This window comes from Chionomys nivalis, chromosome 23, assembly GCF_950005125.1.
Source record: "Chionomys nivalis chromosome 23, mChiNiv1.1, whole genome shotgun sequence".
NCBI lineage: Eukaryota > Metazoa > Chordata > Mammalia > Rodentia > Cricetidae > Chionomys > Chionomys nivalis.
The window spans coordinates 12,246,203-12,266,476 of NC_080108.1; the positions used below are offsets into that span (position 1 = coordinate 12,246,203).

Below are 20,274 nucleotides of genomic sequence, written 5' to 3' on the forward strand. Positions count from 1 at the left end.
TACTTACATATTTATATCTGTATATTTAATATTTAAGATTATTCCTGGGCTTTGAGTAATATAAATAAATATTTCACTAATTATAAGCATTTTTTACTTATTTACTATTTACAATTTACTTTTCCTTTTATGAAGTCTCAGAAAAGATGTTTTTTAGGCTACAAAGTAAAGATAGTTGATCAAAAGTACCATGCTAGTCAGGGGCACGGTGATGCACGCCTTAAGTCCTAGCTCAGAGAGGCAAGCAGATGTGTCTCTGTGAGGTTAAGGTCAACCTGAGCTACATAGCCAGTTCCAAGTCAGCCAAGGCTACCTAGTGAGACCTAGTCCTCAACAGTACGCTATAAGCTGGTCTTTCCCACAACAATCACTGGCTTAGGTGAGCAGTTCCTTTCGTTTCATGGAGCAATGCCACAACGGAGAATGCTGATTGGCCATTGCTTGGATTTAGACTTCATTGACTATAAATAAAGCTGTGGTTCCTCTATGATTGTTCAACAGGCATGTGAACAGTACATTGCTGCCCTTCCCCTACGCAGTAAGTCCCGGAACTTCGTGTCTGTTTGCGAATTTGAATTGGATTGTATGTGATTTTACTTCAGTGTTCTTTTGATAAATTTGTATCGTTAAGCACTGTAAGTAGACAGTCATTAATACTTTTTACATATTTTAAACTTCTTCATTAGAAATTTGAGACATTAATTTTACAATATTTTAAAGAATAGTTTTATTTTTCTTTAACTCCAACTCATCTGGAATTTATTCTGGAATCTGATAAAGATTTCAATTAACCTTTTCTAAATAGCCAACAACTTCTTATAATAACAATAAGTGGGAACTTACTGTGCATATTAAATGTTTCTTGAAAACATCTGAGGCGATAGGGTTGCTTTTTAACGTGGTGAGTGTTTTGCCTGCATGTAGGCACCATGTGCAAGCTGTGCCTGAGGAGGCCAGAAGAGGGCATCAGGCCCGTTGGAACTGGAGTTACAGACAAATGTGAGCGGCCCTGTGGGTACTGGAAACAGTGCCGGGCCTACCAAGAGCAGCCAGTGCTCTCAATAGCTGAGCCATCACTCCAGCCCCTGAATTATGGTTTCGTGGCTCAGTATAATTTTTAGTTAGCTACATAACTTTAGATAAACTCATTTTTCTTCTTCTTGACACAGATATAATTGCGCCTTTACCTCCTCTTTTGTCAATAATGGCCTCAGCAGAATGCTCCGAATTTTCCAAGTGTTTTTAAGATTTTGCTTAAAATATCTTAGTACTTATTTGGGTTATCTGGATGTAGGATGTATCTGGTATTAATCTGTATATATCTTAGTCTTTTTCCACTGCTCCTACTTTCTAATTATTTTGAAATCAGGAGGTTAAAAAATATCTTGTAAATGATATGTATGCTTATTTCACAAAAGCCTCTGACAAACTAAAGGCATCTTACGGTGTTTATTTAATTCCTTTTCTCCCCCACCTCTTCCACTGCCCTTTCCTATAGATGAGATCTGAGACACACACACACACACACGGACACACACACACACGGACACACACGGACAGACACACACACGGACACACACATGGACACACACACACACGGACAGCTCTGATCCTCTACCCATCAATTTATTTTCACCTCACTTTCTTCTGCACTCAAACCATTTGGGGTCTGTCCTGCCTAATTCCATTCCCTGATTAGAATGAATCTAGAATGCTCCAGCACTTTCTGGGTCTTGATTTACTTTGAAATCTAGACCTTCATCTCTTTTAGCCTCTGGTCACCTGCCCTGTGTTTTCCCCTGAGTTGAAGCCAGTGTCCTCTTAAACTACCAAGCAACTGATGCTCCATGCTTCTCTTGTTGCTGGTTGTAAATCTGGGTTGGAAAGAGGCAACATCTAAGAGTGTTTAGGGAATTAGAGTCCCCTCTCTCAAGCTAGAGAACATTTTGTAGGCTTCATGATATCATTCATATATATATATATATATACATATATGTATGTTTGTGTGTGTGTGTATATATATATATATATATATATATATATATATATATATATATATATATTCAAATGCCTAGAAGTAGGGGCTGAACAGGGTCTTGGGGGAAAATACCCCTGCACCTAATCCTTCTGTCAGTCTGAGCTGTCAGGATTCTTCCCAAGAGGGGACAGAACACCAGGACCCCACACTCCAGCGACACTGGCTGCCCACACCAGGTGTTGACACAGCTGATAAATTCCTCCTGTTGCCAGCAAGACTTCCTGTGCTGTGTGGCGAGGGCTGGGGCTAAGGAAGAGCTGTGGAACACAGCCATAACAGGCTCACACCTGGCAGACTACATGGAAACTTGGGGCACTTTCTTCAACTCTGCCAAGGGTTCCGGACCCAGGTAAGGGCAGCCCTGGCTCGCTCCAAAAGCACAGCTGCCCCTTCTAAACAAAGTACAAGGAAACAGGGGAAAAGAAACAAACCAAAAACCAGCCAGCTAAACCCGCACAGGAACCAAAGTCTTCCTACACTGTCAGATAAAACTAGGAGCGCTGTTTGAACACCTTACTGTTTGAACGCCTTGTGCTAATATTTTACAAGAAACTCTGGTGTGTGTGTGTGTGTGTGTGATATTTTTTAACAAAAACTATCCGTGGAACAGCTTGTGAGCTAAAAATTTTAAATGCTGTTTTAAGTATTTCTGTTAAAGGCTTGCACCAAACTCAAGCCATTATAAACCCCTGTGCTAAAGTGAGTTGAATCGGGGATGAGCATTATATTCTAGGAGCCAGGGTCCTAGAACGGGGCAGGAAATGAAACCAACTGCTTCAAGCTAGAGCACAAACAGACTCAACTTGTAAAATATGCTAGCAGTAACACTCCCACTGCCAACATTAGGGTATACTGGTGTCATGAAAACACCCTGCCGTTTGACAGGGCTGTTCAGACTGTAATGTCCATGGACACGTTCTAACCTGGTATGCTCTACAAACGCAAAGACCCTTTGTCACCAACCTCTGAATCAGTCAGTGTCCCTCAAGTGTGCTCTACTGTCAGAACGCAGGAAACGTCCGGGATGCTTTTGCAGAGCCTAGCAGAAGATTTGTCACTGGTGGCTCCTGTCTCCTGGGAGAGCTCACCAGTCCTCTTCACAGGAGTGCTTGGCTTGCTTTCTGCATTGTTTTCATGCTGTTGCTGTTTTATGGTTATTACTTCTGATTACATAAGAATTTTTTAACTGTACACGAAAGTACACAAAATAGCAAAATGCACGTCCAGCACCCAGGACCCAATCCTAACACTGGTCATCAAGGGTCAGCCTGGCACTGCCCATGCTCACTTTCCCACACTATTTTGAAGTAAGTGAGGAAATCCTATCACCTCACCAGTAAGTACTGGTGTGTATGTGTGTAAAGAGGAACTTTCTGAACCCTGCACAGCAATCCCTTCACACCTCAAAGACGGCCGACAGGGCATTTCTTCAGTTTTCTTTGACATGATGATATGTTAACAGTTGATTGTCTGTCTGTCTGCTTTCTTAAGCCAATATTTAAACAAGATGCCAACATAGCAATTAATTAATGTATCTTCAAACCTTATTTAATCTCTTTTGCAGCTATATCCTGTTATCTTTACTTTTCTTTATCAACATAGTTGATAAGGAAGCTCTTATTGAGCCCAGAGTTTTTCAACCCTTTTACACTCACGAGTCCTCATTCCAAGAAAATTATACACAGTCCAGGAGTGCAGGCATACAGACAAATGAGAAGGTGGGCCCTGTCTCACCTGGGAGGAGGCATCACACCCAGAGATGGGAAGCGAAGGTGAGGGTGATACCAGGGATGAGGTCCTGAAGAAGAAATAGCGGAGCAGAAGGATCAGCAAGCATCAGCCTGTAACCTCAAGGGAGGGGAGCAGGGGGAAAAGACAGGAGAAAGGTATCTGAAGGGAGCACGCTGGGTCTGCAAAGAGAACACCTGACCTAGACATGTGCTGGTCGACATCACAGAGAGTGCCCAACAGCAGAAGGGGGGGGGGGTGTCTTCAACAGCCACGTACCTGTGCCTTATGTGTCTTTGGGATGTCTGTCAAGCACCGTGGCCAGACCTCAGAATCCTGAGTTCACTAGAGGAGCACAGCTCAAGAGTGGACCATGAAGTCCGGGCCAGAAAGTGGCACAGAAACTGGGACAGCCTTGGTCTAGGAAGACAGGGCATGGGGCACTGTCTAGAAATGAAGATAAGATTGAGATTGGGAGCATCCCGAAAGGTAAGGAAAGCAGAGAATGATGCAATCGTCTGTCAGCATCCTTCCTCACCCAACCTCAGCATCCTCAGTGTCCCCAGTACCAGAAGAGCCCTCAAGACATTTCTGAACTCCCTAAAATCCAGATCCCAGGAAACAACCCGGGTGCTAAAACTCCAAGAACGAGCGGACTGGGGTACCCCCTGGAGGATCTGGTCTCCAGAGCCTTAGCTACCAGGACACTCGTTGAAAGCTCCGCTTGTATTTTTGCGACGTAGGCCAGAACTGGCCACAGCAAAGGAAATGTTTCTAAACTCCAAATAAGCCAACCCAAACAATTCCTCAAATCCCTTGTGATGGGGAAAATTCCATTATGGCTTCTACACCTAGTCCTTCCAAGTTCAGCTTGGAGAGACTCAAAGATGTCCTTTCTCGCCTGGCGTGGCTCCTTCTGGCCTGGGCAGCAAAGGAACTTATCTGTGTTTTGTGTCTCTGTTGATCTTTAAAATCCACTCACTTGGCTATTCCTGAGAACAAAGCATGACAGCCTGTGTGTCTGGCACTCGCTGGAGAGACTAATAAACTCAGTAGCAGGAATGTTGCTGACTGGGAGGAGATGGTCAAAGTGGCCAAAGGAAAGAAGCAGAGACAGTCAAAGGTCAGAGGAAAAGGATCCACCCCTACCGGAGGCTGTCCTCCACGGTGCGGTTACTTCCTACAACAAAGCTCAGAAGACCACCTGAGTACAAGACAAGAAAATGCCCAATAAATGGATCTGTACAATACTGGCCCACTCACCTGACACCTCAGGAAATCTATGCATTTAAGGGTCATCTTGAATTTGCCATGACTGATCCTACCCTATGTCCGCCATTTCATCCTCAGGCAAAAGTGTAAAGCAAACAACAAACAGCAGTCCAGTGCCCCCAAATGAGTCTAGGAAGAAGAGGGGAAGAGGAGAACAACGCCCATGCCATTCAAGAGCTGGATTCTGAACTTCAAGGTATAGATGAATCCATTGATTCTTAAGAAATAACTAATTTGTGAAAATCTCCGAGATAATGAAATTTGGAATCCACATAGGCCAAAGTCAGTCACAACAGCGTGTTGCTCATGCAAGGTTTATGTGTTTTCTGTGTGCCTGAGTTGGGACAGAGCACACAGCATTCTAAATAGTGTATCTCCCTCGTCCCCTAGCGGAGAGCACAAGCTCGCTTTCCCATTAGATGGCTAAATCTTTGGAATATTTAAGGAGCATGGTAACATATTCAACCAAGTTTACTCATCAACAAAAGAATGAGCCAGTCAATCTCTAATGGCTTGCTGCTGTGTAAAAACCTAATGCCCAGCAGCCAGGAAGGACATGGAAAGTCGCCCGGGCGGAGTTCATGTACGTGGCTCACTCTGATCAGCGAAAAGATGGCAGAATTCTGCAGACACAAGTACGGGGTTCATCTTCTTTTACCAGAAGTTACAGAAGTTGCTATAAGCTTTCCGAGCTAAAAAACTCTTACAGAAAGAACTTGAAAATCCCGAGCGACAGTTCTGAGGCCTGCCAGCAGCTTAACCACAACACAGCTCCTGGCCAAGATGGCCATGAAAAGTTGGGAAGGAGTTGCTCTGAGAAAGATGTACTTGTAGCAAACAGGCTTCTCCCGAGAAAGAATGCATAAATCAATAGTTAAATAAGGAAAAGGGAAATTAGGTCTGGCATAGTAGCATCAGAGGGATGGCATTTAAGAGAAGTCTGGTAAGACTATACAAAGACTTCATTATTAATATACTGTTGTTATTATTAGCTTTAAAAATTCATTCAAACATTTCTCTCATACTTTTCCTGCCCACAGATTAGAAGTAAGAAAAAAAAAGTCCCAACTGTGCTTAAGGGCAGAGAACAGGCACTTGGCTTTGCTATGTCTGGCTGTACGACCCTGGACAGGATATTGTTTCTTCCTGGACCTCGGATTCCTCACCTGAAGAGCCAGGTCACTGGGCTCTCTTTCAACTCTGATAAGCATCTTCCAGGGGCCTGTCAGAGACACACATTCAGCCCTCTGGGTCCCCAGGGATGGGAATGTAAGAAACACAAACTGGCCACACACTGTGAATGAAGACATCACATTAGTAGGCAGTCAGTGGCACGCAGGAAGAGAGAGAGAAGGATCAGCCAGGGTGGTGATGAAGATGCCTTGGCGGATGGGGGTGTGTCCTGGCTTGTTTTCTGTGGCCATTGGAGAATAAACAGTTTATGTCACCTTACACTTCACAGTCCCCCATCTAAGGAAGCCAAGGCGGGAACCTGAAGCAGAAGCAGCAGAGGAAGACCCCATAATGCCTCATTCACTCTGGCTTTCTCAACTAAGTCCTTTCTAGAGCCCAGGCCCTCCGCCTATCTAAGGTGTATGTCCCACAATGGACGAGCCCTTCTATACCAATTATTGATCAAGAAAATGTCCTACAGACTTGCCCACAGGCCAATCTGATGAATTCTTAGATTGAGCTTCCTTCTTCCTACGTGTGTCAAGTTGTCAACTAAGAATAGCCTTCACAGATGTCACAAACACAGATTGTTTTTCAAATGTAGAATCACACGCAGTAGCACTGGGGTGTGACTTTGGGGAAATTACTGAAACTGAAAACATTAAAGATGGCCGCTCAAGGTGGTGTAGAAGAAGGCTGAAGGAGATCCTAGAAGTTAGACGTAAGGTTTGCACATGCGTAGAAAAAAGAAGCAAATGATGTACCTAGGGGCACTGGTCTGTAATCCCAAATAATTGGGGAGTAGAAGCTTTAGGACTGAAATTTCAAGGCCTGCCTGGGCCACTCAGTCAGGCTGGCTCTCTACATTCAAATCACAAAAGAAGGGACTGAGGAAACAAAACTCAGCAACTGGACACTTGCTTAGCATGTGCAATGCTCCAGCTTAAATCTCCAGTACAGGGGAGAGAAGAAGAGAGAGGAGAAATAAAGGGACAGGGAAGAAGGGAGAAATACGAACTTGAAAATCCAGTGGTTACAAAAAGTAAGGGTAGAGCAGAGTGTAATTAAGAGTAATTTCAAGGCTGATCTCCAAAATCTCAAGAAACTAGACTAAAAAAAAAACCCAAATAATCCAATTAAAAGTGGGGTGTGGGGCCAGGCAGTGATGGCACACACCTTTAATCCCAACACCCAGGAGACAGGTGGATCTCGGTGAGTTCAAGGCCATTCTGGTCTACCAAGTGAATTCCAGGTCAGGCTCCAAAGCAACATAGAAACTATATCTTTAAAAAAAAAAAAAAAAAAAAAAAGAAAGAAAGAAAGAAAAGAAAAAGACAAAAAGGGGGGGGGGTTGAAACTAAACAGAATTCTCCACAGAAGAATCTCAAATATCCAAAATACACTTAAAGAATTGTTTAGCATCCTTAGGCATCAGGGAAATCCAAATCAAAATGACTCTGAGATTCCATCTTAACACCTATCAGAATAGCTAAGATCAAAAACACTAATGACAACTTATGCTGGAGAGTGTGTGGACCAAGGAGAACTCTCCTCCATTGCTGGTGGGAGTGCAAACTTGTACAAATCAATATGGTGGTTTCTCAGCAAAATTGGAAATCTATCTACCTCAAGACCCAGCTATACCAATCTTGGGCTCAAAGGATACTTAATCATACCACAGGGACATTTGTTCAGCTATGTTCATTGCAGCATTGTTCATCATAGCCAGACCCTGGAAAAAACGTATGTGTCCTTCAACCAAAGAATGGGTGGTACATTTACACAGTAGAGTATTTCATTGCTCAGCGGTTAAAAGCAATGGCATCAGGACATTTGAAGGCAAATGAATGGAACTATAAAAAAAAATCATCCTTAACTGAGGTAATCCAAACATGTCAGGAGCCGTGTCCCCCCAAAATTTACAGGAAGCACCGCCGTGAGGAGTTTTTGCAGAGGGCTTCACTTCTCAATTGTATTGAGAATAGTCTTTTTTTTTTTTTTTTTATTGACCAAGCCTATCTCACACCCAAATTAACTGTTAATTGAGAGCTGTTAGCAGAACCTGCCTCACATTCCAAACTATCTAGAGAACTAGGTGTGTCACCTTGTGACTTCCCGACCAAGGAATCTTGACCTGACCCATCGTAACCTCTTGGACGTGAGGGGCGTGGACCACATGGCAAGACCCCGTGCCCCAGCCCCCTAAGCTACTCATCCAGGGGCTATATAAGCTGTAACCATGACTCTAATAAACGGAGGCTTTGACAAATACGCTTAGCCTCCTTCCTGCTTATCAGCCTATGTCTTTCAGGTGGTGCCTCTCCGTGACCCTGGAATAACTGGCCAGCCAGGCGGGTTACAAACCCTAGACAGAGTAACCCGTCGAGGCGGCTACACAAACACAGAAAGACAAACGTGGTATGCACTCACTCATAAGTGGGTAACGACTGTAAATTAAAGGAGAACCATGCTATAATCCACAGCCCCGGCGAAGTGAAGTAACGAGGAGGGGCCAAAGAGGGACACAGGGATTTTCTGAGAAGGGGAAATAGAAGAGATCTCCTGGGTAAACTGGGGGCAGGGAGGTGGGAACATGAGGGACCAGGTCGAGGGTAGAATAGAGGGGGGAGTAATAAGAGATGTCTTGATGGCCGAGGAGGGCATTTTGTGCAAGGGAAACCCCCATGAATCTGCAAGGATGACCTCAGCTAAGACTCCCAGCAGCAGTGGATAGGTGGCCTGGCCTGGCCATCTCCTGTAATCAGATTGGTGACTACCCTAATTGTCATCAGAGAGCCTGCATCCAGTGACTGATGGAGACAGATGCAGAGATCCACAGCCAAGCCCTGGGCTGAGCTCTGGGAATCCTGTTGAAGAAAGGAAAGAAAGATGGGGGGAGGGACTCAAGATCATCATGAGGGAACCCACAAGGACAGCTGACCTGGGCTCATAGGAGCTCACAGACATGGAACCAACAGCTAAGGACCCCACATGGGACTGACCTAGGCCCCTACATCTGTGAGTCAGTTATAGAGCTTGGTCTACTGGTGAGACTCCGAATATTGGAAGCAGGGCCTGTTTCTGACACTTTTGCAGGCTTTTGGGAACCCATTCCTCATACTGGGTTGCCCTGTCTGCCTTAACACTAGGGGAGGAACCTGGTCCTATCTCAACTTGATACACCATGCTTTGTCAAAATCCATGGGAGGCCTGTCCCTTTCTAAACAGAAACAGAAGAGGAGGGAATGGGCGGGGGCAGAGGAGAGGTGGGGGAAGGGAATAGGAGGAGAGGATGGAGGGGAAACTGTGATCCAGGTAAATAAATTAATAAATCTAATAAAACTATTACATGGAGGCAATTTCAAATATGAAAGAAAGGTTAATTCACTCAGACATGGCCAGGCTGAAATAGCACAAAGGCTAAGTTAGTCGTGGGTTCCATCCCTGGCGTCTGCAGTAGACAGAGACACATTTACAGGGCAACAGGGAATGGCAGGGTATATAGACAAATAGATCTAAAACGATCACCAGTGTGAAGAAGACATGGTCGTTTCTTTCCATGTGGCTGCAAGCTTCCTTTAATGAGATCTGCCTCACCATTTACTGGACGCCCAGCTGCGTCTTCATTCTCAAAAACCATGATATCAACCCTTTTCTGCCCTTTGCTTGTTTAAGGCCTACAATGGGCAAGGATGACATTACATCAACATGGACTACAACACAGCACGTAGAAGCAATTCACACCCAGTAGAAGACCATGGATGAGGCAGAATTTGTAAGTTGGCTTCAGCTGTTCTTGGCCTTCTCTGTTGCTATGGCTACCACCAAGAAGGAAGTGCACTTCATCAATCCACCAGGCTGGGGGACACACCTTCCTCATTTCTTCACCCCTAACAAATGCTAAATGACCAAAAAAATAGAAATTATTTGTGCACAAAACTACTTCATAACCATTTAAATAAATAGGTAGTCTTTCACGGAGAAGTGCAAAGCCTGTTACAGACTGGTGAACCAGTGTCCACCATGATGCCCCACGTTCCGGTCTCCAGTGAGTCAAGGTGAAGTATGCATGAAATAAGACCCCATCACCCCCTTTTTCAGGAGGAGGCCTGGAGCTACTCCTTAACCACAACTGTAGGTGGGTGAAGGACCAAAGACCAATACACGGAACCCACATGGAGCCGTGGTCACCGAACAGTCTTCAATGGGTGACACTCCAAAACCACCACGAGGAATGGCAAAAGGATTCCCCTTAGAGACTGGCTGGTAAGACTATTCCGGCTGCAAACATCACAGCCAGCGTCCCAGACAAGGACTTTCTTCACGTACCATATATGCTTACTACATCCAAGTGTCCGAGGGTTTTCACTCCGAAGATGCCAGACACAATAGGAAGGCAGGCCTGTCTGCATTTGACTTTGAAAACACTGTGGTTCCTATTCAAACCAGGGAGGGGTGATAAAGCTTATTAAGAATCTCCTGGCTAACCCCAAATTCCTGAAGTTGTTGAGTCTGAATCCGGAAAGCAATCCGTGAATATCAAAGCATTCTCTGCGGATTCCTTTGACCCCCAAAGCTCTCCCTGACCGTAACGGTGGGATCAAGGTCTGGAAAGGAGCGAATGTTCTTGGGCAATCTGAGATAGCAGAGGGAGATAGTCTGGGACGGCAGGGGCTGCCACGTGGAGGGCACTGATCTTCAATTTGCAAGAAGCCATCTGGATGTGCTTGACTAAGTCATTTGCACACTTAAGAGTCCCTGCTTCCCTGACTCGTGGAACGAGGTGTCAGGACTGGTCTCTACCAGCTGTGCAAACTCCCTAATTCTCTAGGTAACAGTCCCTCACTCTGCTGGCTGGACAGCCTTGGTAATTAGAATGAACCAATTCGCACGGCAGCTGGGAGGCTATGCTATTTGTGGTTTCAAGACTGGACTCTTTTAGAGCAGGAGGAGGGAAGATTGTGAACCCCACTCACTCCGCTTTGGAAAACAGTGGAAGGATCTGAGGTCTGAGATGTCAAATCCCTGTTAGATTACGAGCTCATCAGACGGAAACAACATGAAGGCTGCCTGGCTCTGGTCCTGCCTGCCGCGCAGTGGGCAGCTGGCTAGCTTCAGGTTGTCCTCTCCCTAGGAGCTGCTTCTACTCCCGAATAAACCACAATGCGGCTTTTATGTGGCTCATGAAACACAGCCTACATCACAGCTGTGCTTTAAGGGCCGACGGGTTATTAGTTTTCCAGGCACCTAATCCAGAAGACGTTTTGAAAAGTGACCTGAAGGTCATCGTGAAAATGGGCCCAGGATAGAAACAAACACTTCCAAGAGTCCCGTGGGAGTTGTCCAAGAAAGCCGACATCCACACACCTACCACCTGCTTCCTACTTTATCAAATGAGTGTTTGGCAGCGAGGAGGAGCCTCGTGAACCCACCTCTGCCCCAACCACGTTACGGTCCATATGGCAGCCTCCTTTGCACACGCGGTCTGTCATTCCAGCTTCAGGAGGTGAGAGCAAGCTGTCTCTAGCACAAACACCCACACGTGGCAGGTAGGTACCCAAGCCACCTGGCAGTACAGAGCTGTCCTGGATAACAGCCACGGACACCACACCTCTTTGGATCTGTTACATAACAAGCACTGGCCCGCCCTTTCCCCAGCACTGGCCTGCCCTTTTCCCAGGTATGGAATCCTTGAGCTGACTGACTGCCCTGGAGAACATTTAGGAAGGAGCTGTCTGGGAGTTCCCGCGCGGGAACAGTGGTGGAGCGCCACGCAGAATGCCGCAGTTCGTCTCATCTGAGACAGTCTGTTACAGTGCTCCAAGCGATGGCCAGACACTAAACCTTGGGTGAGACTGAATCCAAAGCCTTGGTCAAAGCTCTCAGAAACCTGATGAGTGGAAGAACGCAGACACCAAGGAGTACTTGACATGTATTCTACCCACATAAAATCAAACTGAAAAGCAGGCAAAGCCAGCCTATACCAAGGATAGAAGTCAGACGCATTTGGAGCTCTTGGATGGTGGATGTTGATTAGAAAAGAATTTAGGGACCCCTTATGGAGCTATATGCTCTATTTCTTCATCTTGGTAGTTGTCTTACAGGTGAAAAAAAAAAGTACTAAAAACCCCATCAAGTTCTAGAGTCAGATACGCCTTCCTTTTGCCATGTGAGGTTATGCCTCAATAAAAGTTAATTTAAGATTTATCTGCATTTTCAGTTGGGGGGGCAGTGTAGGCACAGTGCAGGTGCCTCTGGAGGTCAGAAGAGAGCACTAACTACCTGGAGCTGCAGTAGATGGTGGTCGTGCCTCATCCCCTGTAGATGCTGAGAATCGAACTCAGGTCCTCTGCAAGAGCAGCAATGCCCTAACCAATGAGTTATCGATCCAGCCCCAGGAAGATTAAATTTAAAATATTACACAGGAATCCTCTGACGTGAGAACATACGCTTCTGTCTTTTCCTTCAGTGTGAGCTTATCTGAGAGTCTATGAATTGCATGTTTGTCCATCCTATGGCCAGCAGTAATGATTGTTAAAACAGGATGCTCATATGGACAAGGAGAAATGCGTACATGGTCACCTTGAAGTACTCAGGCAGTCTCCAGAAAGAGCTGTCACCAATGTTTCCACCCAATGAGGACAAACCAATAGGCAGAGAAGCAACGTGCCCAAAATCACACAAGTAAAATGGCCAAAATGACACTCAAAGGTGAACCTAAATCAGCCCAGCTCCAGAACGTTCCTCTTAATCAATCTTAATGTTTGCTCTTGCAGTCGCAAGACAACGGTTTGCGTTTGTGTACTGGGAGGTTGGCCGTGCTTGATGGTGCCATCTTTCCCATAGTCTGTGGGAAGCTCTAGGACATCACAGTGCAACCTGAATGTTCAGCAGGAAAAGGAGAGAGCATGCATGCTGCGGATGGGCTGACGGGGCCCAGGATTAAACCTTGACATCCATTCAGAAGATACAGCTAATTTGCAAGAGCCTGCCTTCCTCGTTTTTAGGGGAGGAGGGTGGGTGAGATGATTGACTTGTTGCTTTTGATCTTGCCCCTTTTCGCTTCAAAGAAGCATAGCGTGGAAGTAACATAAAGAAGTTTTACGTGCTGTTCACTGGGCTTTCTGGAACAATGGGTCCTGCGGTAAAATGTCTACAGCACACCCACTGTCAGGACCTGCTTTGGAACATTTTAAAAAATTAACAGAGGCTAGCTTCCCTAATTTTTCCCTAGCTTTTCTATGGTTGTTTTGTTACAGACAATGTATCTATAGAACTTGGAGAAGGCATTAGAGACGATTTAATTATAAAATCCATAGTTACTTACTTCAGACACCCTGCTTTATTCTTTACTGTTTCTCGCGTGGTTTCTCTGAAGCTCTCATTTGCAAACTGACGGAGCATTGATTTCTGGCTAAGAGGGAGCTAGACATTAGAGACCTTTTAATGACCCATAGGATAGAAAGGCAGAACGCAGCTTAATGCTATTTGGGTCTTACCTGGGACCAGCCCCAGATGGCTGGGGCTAGCAATATGAATCCATAATTAACCTGGCTCTGCTCAGGTCCCACAAACATATTGTTTCGGGGACCTTGGAGAAGTCATTGCTTGTTGGACTTTTCAGCTAAAAACTTTGGTCATGTCTCACCAAACCCCAGGGATCTGTGAAGCTCGGTATCAGCAGACAGTCTGCTGTGTCATAGCCCTGCCCCTCATTCCTCACCCTGGTGTAGAACAAAGGCCACCAAGGGCAGGTAGTTCCATAACAGCCCCAAGGATTTGGGGCTATAGAGTCCTGGGCAGTGGGCTTCCCTATCTGCCTGCCCCCTCTACTCCAGGCTGTCATTTATATTAGTCTGTCAAGCTAGGTGAGACCTCAGTTCCCATTCTAACCAACAGCCCAGTGCAGGTCCAGCCAGCTCTCAAGCTGATCCTGCTCCAATGGTTGCATAGCACACAAACCCATGCCAATAGATTAAGTCTGTCAAGAGCTGCTCCTCCTGAGAGATGTCGACCTAGGTGCTGGCCTTTGGCCACACAGCTATAGACAAGACAGCTTTTCCCAAAATATCAGCCATCCTCCCCCATGCCACTGTGTGCCACGACATGGTTGGTAATGGTGACCAGTTCTTCATCTCTACTTGGGTCTTTAGGTAGCCAGAGCCACCCAGGTCCCATGTGGGTTTAAATCTCCACTCACTGTTTTCTGCCACTGTCCCTGGAATTCTGGTATTCATCTTTCAATCTCTACATTGTGTAGAGCTGGCATTGTAGGTCACAACTTGAAGATGATCCCAAAGAACTGTCTACTCTTACCTGTCAATGCTGCAGACTGAGACTGAAAGAGAGTCGTGGTTCTAAGTGTACAGTTTACACAACATAGCAGCCAAACATGGTTCAATTCTCTGGTTAACCTTTGTGAAGCGATTTCACATAATACACACGTGCGTGCATACACACACACACACACACACACACTCAGGTGCTGGTGCTCCTGAAAGATTTTGTAGGGAGAACAGAGGTCCATGAGCTCACAGGTAAGCACTAGAGAAACCAGGAATGGTAAAACCTGCAGGATTGTCTTTTTTTATATATGTATTTTTCTTTTTTAATTTTCTTTTCTTTTTTTTTATTAAAAATTTCCGCCTCCTCCCCACCTCCCTTTTCCCTCCCCCTCCCCCCACTCCCTACACCCCACTCCCCTCCCCCTCCCTCTCCAGTCCAAAGAGCAGTCAGGGTTCCCTGCCCTGTGGGCAGCCCAAATTGTACTATCTTAAATATGCCTGAAACAAACTGCCTAGTGCCAGACCCTAGGAGCTTGAACCAAAACAAGCATGCGTCTTGCCTCACCCGGGTGGTTACTCGGCTGGCTGTGGTGCTCGCAGAGACCCCCATGAAAAGTGAAGTGAAGGCTCAGAGGGCAAAGAAGCCAGTCCACACAGTCAGAATCCACAGATCATTCTCTCTAGGAGAGTAAATTTAGTACAGCCATAGCATCTCTTCTGAGCCAGTGTTCCCGGCAGAGCTGAAGCGCACACAGATCAGGAAGTCACTGCAGCCAGCAGCCTCAGACCCCAACAGGATGTCGAGGGTCTGTTGTGTTAGGTACTGCCCCAAGGAACACATTGCTGTATTAAGCAAATGCTGTGTGTGCAATATGCATCTCTGTGTGCATCTGTGCTCCTGTGCAGGCCAGAGGAAACTGGCTGCCTGTCTCCATCACTTTCTACCCTATTCCCTTGAGACAGTCTCCCGCTGAATCTGGAGCTCAGGTTATACCTTCTCAGCTGCGAGCCAACAAGCCTCACTGATTGGACCGTCCTGCACTGGGCTTGCAGGCACCCGTAACTTCACACAGCTTTTCATGTGAACACTGTTGACCTGAGCACGAGTTCTTATGCTCACATAGCCACTCGTCCACACCGAGCCTCTCCTCAGCCCTTCGCCAGCATTTCTGGGGTAGGAAAGGCCGTGATGGATCTTTCTGCAGAGGCCTTACCTGGTCATCATAGCGATACGTGAGGAACTGCTCCCCTGTGGTGTCTTCAAGGAAGCTTCCCTGAGGAGACAGCGCAAACTCGGGAAGGAAGTAGGCTCCAGGAGACTTCTCTGCTGTGGCCTGAAAGGCAAGGTCACTTGGTCACAAATAAGACACCGGGAAGGATCCTATAAGAGACAGAGTCCAAAAGGATCCCACTACAAACCCTCTCCTACAAAGAAGAGAGAAATGGCCTCTGAGCAAGGAGGAAGGTGAGGCGCATCAGACATCAGTGCTTGGACACTTTACACCAGGATATCCCAAACTGGCACACATGGCCCCTTTCTCCCCCCCCTCCCACTCTTTGCTCCACCTTCCAGCAATAGAGACACAAAACAATTACTTGTTCAAGTTTTATGATTGCAAATCCATTATTTTAGGATTTTCTTTTCCTTTAAAGGCAAGTGTGTGTGTTTTATTTTTATTTATGTGCATGCCTCCTGTTTATCTGTATGAATGGACGCCACTCTTATACAGGTTGCCCCATGCCTGTCTGTGTGAATATGCACTATGTACCTATGTAGGTACTATGGAGTACCTATTGATACTCCAGAGCATGCCTGTTATGCCACATGTAGGTAGGTGCCTCGAAAGGCCAGAAGGGGGCGTCAGATCCCCTGGAGTGGGGTTTGTCAGCCCTGTCACTGACATGGAGCTGGGAGCTGGACTCTGGTCCCTAGGAGAACAGCAAGAGCTCTTAATGCTGCTCCATCTCTCTAACCCCCTCAAATTCATTCTCTTTCATCCTTTCTCTCCTTCCTTCTTTCTTGCCTTCCTTTATTCCGCCTTTTTCTCTTCAATGTGAAAGATTGGGGCCGTTTTCCCCCACACTGCAAACAAGATGTGTGTTCACGACAGGAATTTTTAGAAAATGTAGACGGCTATCAAAGACAACAAAAAGTCCCCCACAATCCCTGCAACCCATAATGACGAATTTTGTTATTTGGCCATATTTCCTTTGAAGCTTCTGTTTCTTTTATCACAATACTTGGCATGTTTTCATAAAGACCCATGTTTAAATAAACCCCTTTCACAGGCTGATTTGCTCACAAGTTTAAGGCTCCATTTGTTCCTCGGGAAACTCACACATTTGCATGCAGCTCATTGATCTGAAGCACCAATGGTTGGGGTCTTCAACAGTTAAGACTTCTGCTGTGCAATATCCCTCAGGTACGGTGCGCCTGGATCCACGCCCATTGTGGCACCCAGCACACGCCGGGCAGAGCCAGTCAAGAGTGGCCGAAGCGTGTGAAATGTTTTCTTCAATCTCTGCCTTGATTGAGCCAAGGAGGGATTCGGCAAAGGAAATGACATGCCTCATGCTCAGTCTCATCCAGGTAACACACGGGGAACGATGGTTGTCAGTCTTATCCAGGTAACACACGGGGAACGATGGTTGTCGGTCTTATCCAGGTAACACATGGGGAACGATGGTTGCACACACCCGGACTGAGACCACCCCCCCCTGCTTGGGGAGCAGTGAGAATAAAACAGAGGAGGAGCTCACAGGGATCCCCCCCCCCCCCCCGCAAACTGCCTTCTGCAACAGAACAGCGGGAGAAAAAGCACTCCTGACGGTTCTGTTGCCCCAGGGATCACCTTTCCATAGTGCAGCAGAATCAGGGACTAGAGATTGAGCTCTGTTGGTAAAATGGTGCCTGGTTTGCATAAAACCTTGGGTTTGATCCCCAGCACCAAATGAACCAGGTTCAGAGGTGAACATCTTTAATCCCAGCACTCGGGGGGGGGGGGAAGGCAGGAGGATCAGAAATTCTAGAATATTCTTGCCTATATAACTTGGTTGAATCAATCAGTCAATCATTTATTTGAGTAATAAACTGAAAAGAAAAATAAGCACATAATAGTTTAGTCAAAGGACGGGGAACAGATAACTCTACTAAACTGGCCAGCGCCAGACACAAAGAACTGTAAGATTTTCTTCATAAATTGTTATTAGAGATCTAACACTACTCTCTTAGTTTGCTTTCTACTGCTCTGATAAAACATTCTGACTAAATTCAACCTGGAGACGAAAACATCGGCTTAGCTTAAATGTCCAAGTCACGAGTCCCTCATGAAGGGAAGTCAGGGCAGGGGCATGGAGGCAGAAACTGATTGGGAGAAGGCGGCTACTTCCTGGCTTGTTTTGCACGACTTGTCCAGGTTACTTTCTGATACACCCTAGGACCACATTCCCAGATGTGGCACTGCCCACAGTGGTCTGGGCTACCCCATATGTATATCTGCTATAGTATATTCGATCACACTGTGAACCCCATGTCTGCATTTGGATTAATTGAATAAAATCAACCTTGAGTCAGGAGGCGGAGCCAACAACTAGTTGACAGGAAGTAATCATAGAGAGTCAGAAGGAGTCTGGAAGATGGATAGAGAGACGTGCCAGAAGTAGTAGGGAGAGTTTGGTGGGATTTTTGGTTTGGGGGAGCAGAAGGATGCTCTCTCTGTCTCTCTCCATTGAGTCTGCACTCTACACAGTCAGCAGTCTAGCCTATGTGGTGAGCTCAAGGTCAATGACAGACCATGTCTCAAAGGAAATGAACTGCATTCATGAGGATGACACTCAAAGCTGTTCCTCATACATATATGACACATGCACACATACATGCATACATGCATGCATGCGTACATCATATATTCATGTGTGCATAAATGAATGTATGCATACATACATGCATGCATACACACATTTTTAATTATAAAGAATGAGTTTTTAGTATGCAGCAAGTTGCAATGCATGAATTTCAGGCTGACTTGTCAAAGCCTTAGTGTGTTCTCCAGCAACAACCTTAGCCAACTCAATAGCACCCTTGGCTGACATTCAGAATTTAGGAAATGATTTTTTTAACTTTCAAATGCATTATTTTTTGAGTTCATGGCAGAAAATAATCTCTTTTGTCATTTAATAGTAGTTCATTAGTAGTCAGCTGTATGGTAGATACAGGAAAGTTCTGCACATCCATGCTAAATGTAATACAGCCTTCCTTGCTCTTTTCTCCCCAAGTAGAACAGAGGACGAGAGTAATCAATGATGACGCAGAGAGAATCTGTTGTTTTGCAGGTGATTTGCCTCTGATTTGGGAGACTGAACTCACATACAAACATCATTTCTTGATTATAAAGATAAATGCCAATCATTGAGGGCTGTGTCTCATTTATTTACTATTTTTAATTTAAATAAAAAATGTATGCAATATATTCTCAGCAGACTTTTTCCCTCTCCAACTCTTCCCAGATCCTCCCCATCTCCCCAACTCTACACTCTTTCTGTCTCTATTTAAAAAACAAGCAAAGAAAGTAAATACACGCACGCGCGCGCACACACACACACACACACACAAAGCCCACAAAAACTATACGATACAAGCAAAATAACAATAACAACAACAAACAAAATTATCTCAAACAAAGCAACATGAGACAAACCTCTACTAGCATCCCTCCACATTGGTTTTGTGTTGGCCACCTGCTGCTGGGCATGCAGCCTGACCACAAGTGTGTTAACACACCAGAGGAAGACGCCTTTGGAGAAAACTCATTTTCACTTTGCACACAGGTGTCAATTTGCATAGCTATTTGGTTAGGGATATGAGTCCATGTTCGCATCTCCTCTCAGTTTTGGGATCTCATCAGTGTGAGATCAAAACAGGAAATATACCTTGCAGGTTAAGAGTTCTGTTTGCAGTTAAGAATAATTTCCTGAGCCGGGCGGTGGTGGCGCATGCCTTTAATCCCAGCACTCAGGAGGCAGAGGCATGTAAATCTCTGTGAGTTCGCGACCAGCCTGGTCTACAAGGGCTAGTTACAGGACAGGCTCAACTACAGAGAAACCCTGTCTCAAAAAAACAGAAAAAAATAAAAATAAAAAAGAGTAAGTTCCTGTTTGTCCTATGTCTGTTTGACCCATCTGCACTTGGTGGCTTGATCACATGTGAGCAGAGGTACATGGGCAGAGATATGTCAGGATGCACACTTGCCCCTGATTGGATGAAGGCAGGAGGTACATGGGCAAGAGATACATCAAGATGTATGCTCGAAAAAAATAAATAAATAAATAAAAAAAAGTAAAAAAAAAAAAAAAAGATGTATGCTCGCTCCTGATTGGACCTGATGGGAAGTGCCATGAATTATGAGGTTAGCCTCTCTAAGACTTTGCAGACATGACTCCTGTTTATTTCCTGGGACCCCAGAGAATGCCAACCTGGTCAGTATTTAATTAAGGCTTGCTTCAGATTTGGCTTTAAATGGTGGGAGTGGTCTTATTCCCAGCCAGTGGGATCAACACTGACTTGACCTTGTACGGACCCTGTGCAGGCTGCCACAGTCTCTCTGAGCTCATGTATGCACCAGTTCTGTGGTGTCTGGAGAACACGGCTTCCTTGAAGTCCTCCACCCCCACCGGATCTTACTAACCCCTCCCCTCAGGGCTCAAGGAGCCAATCAGAAGAGGAGACACAAATACGTTTTGTTGTTGTTGTTGTTTTGTTTTGTTTTTCGAGACAGGGTT

The 20,274-nt window shown here is 45.6% G+C and overlaps 1 protein-coding gene across 1 annotated transcript in view; it reads right to left on the minus strand.

The window, feature by feature from the left end:
- Adamtsl3 (ADAMTS like 3) overlaps positions 1-20,274 on the minus strand; it is a 216,983-nt gene that overhangs the window by 164,290 nt on the left and 32,419 nt on the right. The window contains exon 2 of the mRNA XM_057756193.1: positions 15,711-15,830. Coding sequence (XP_057612176.1) covers positions 15,711-15,830 — 120 coding nt within the window. The remainder of the gene's footprint in view (positions 1-15,710; positions 15,831-20,274) is intronic.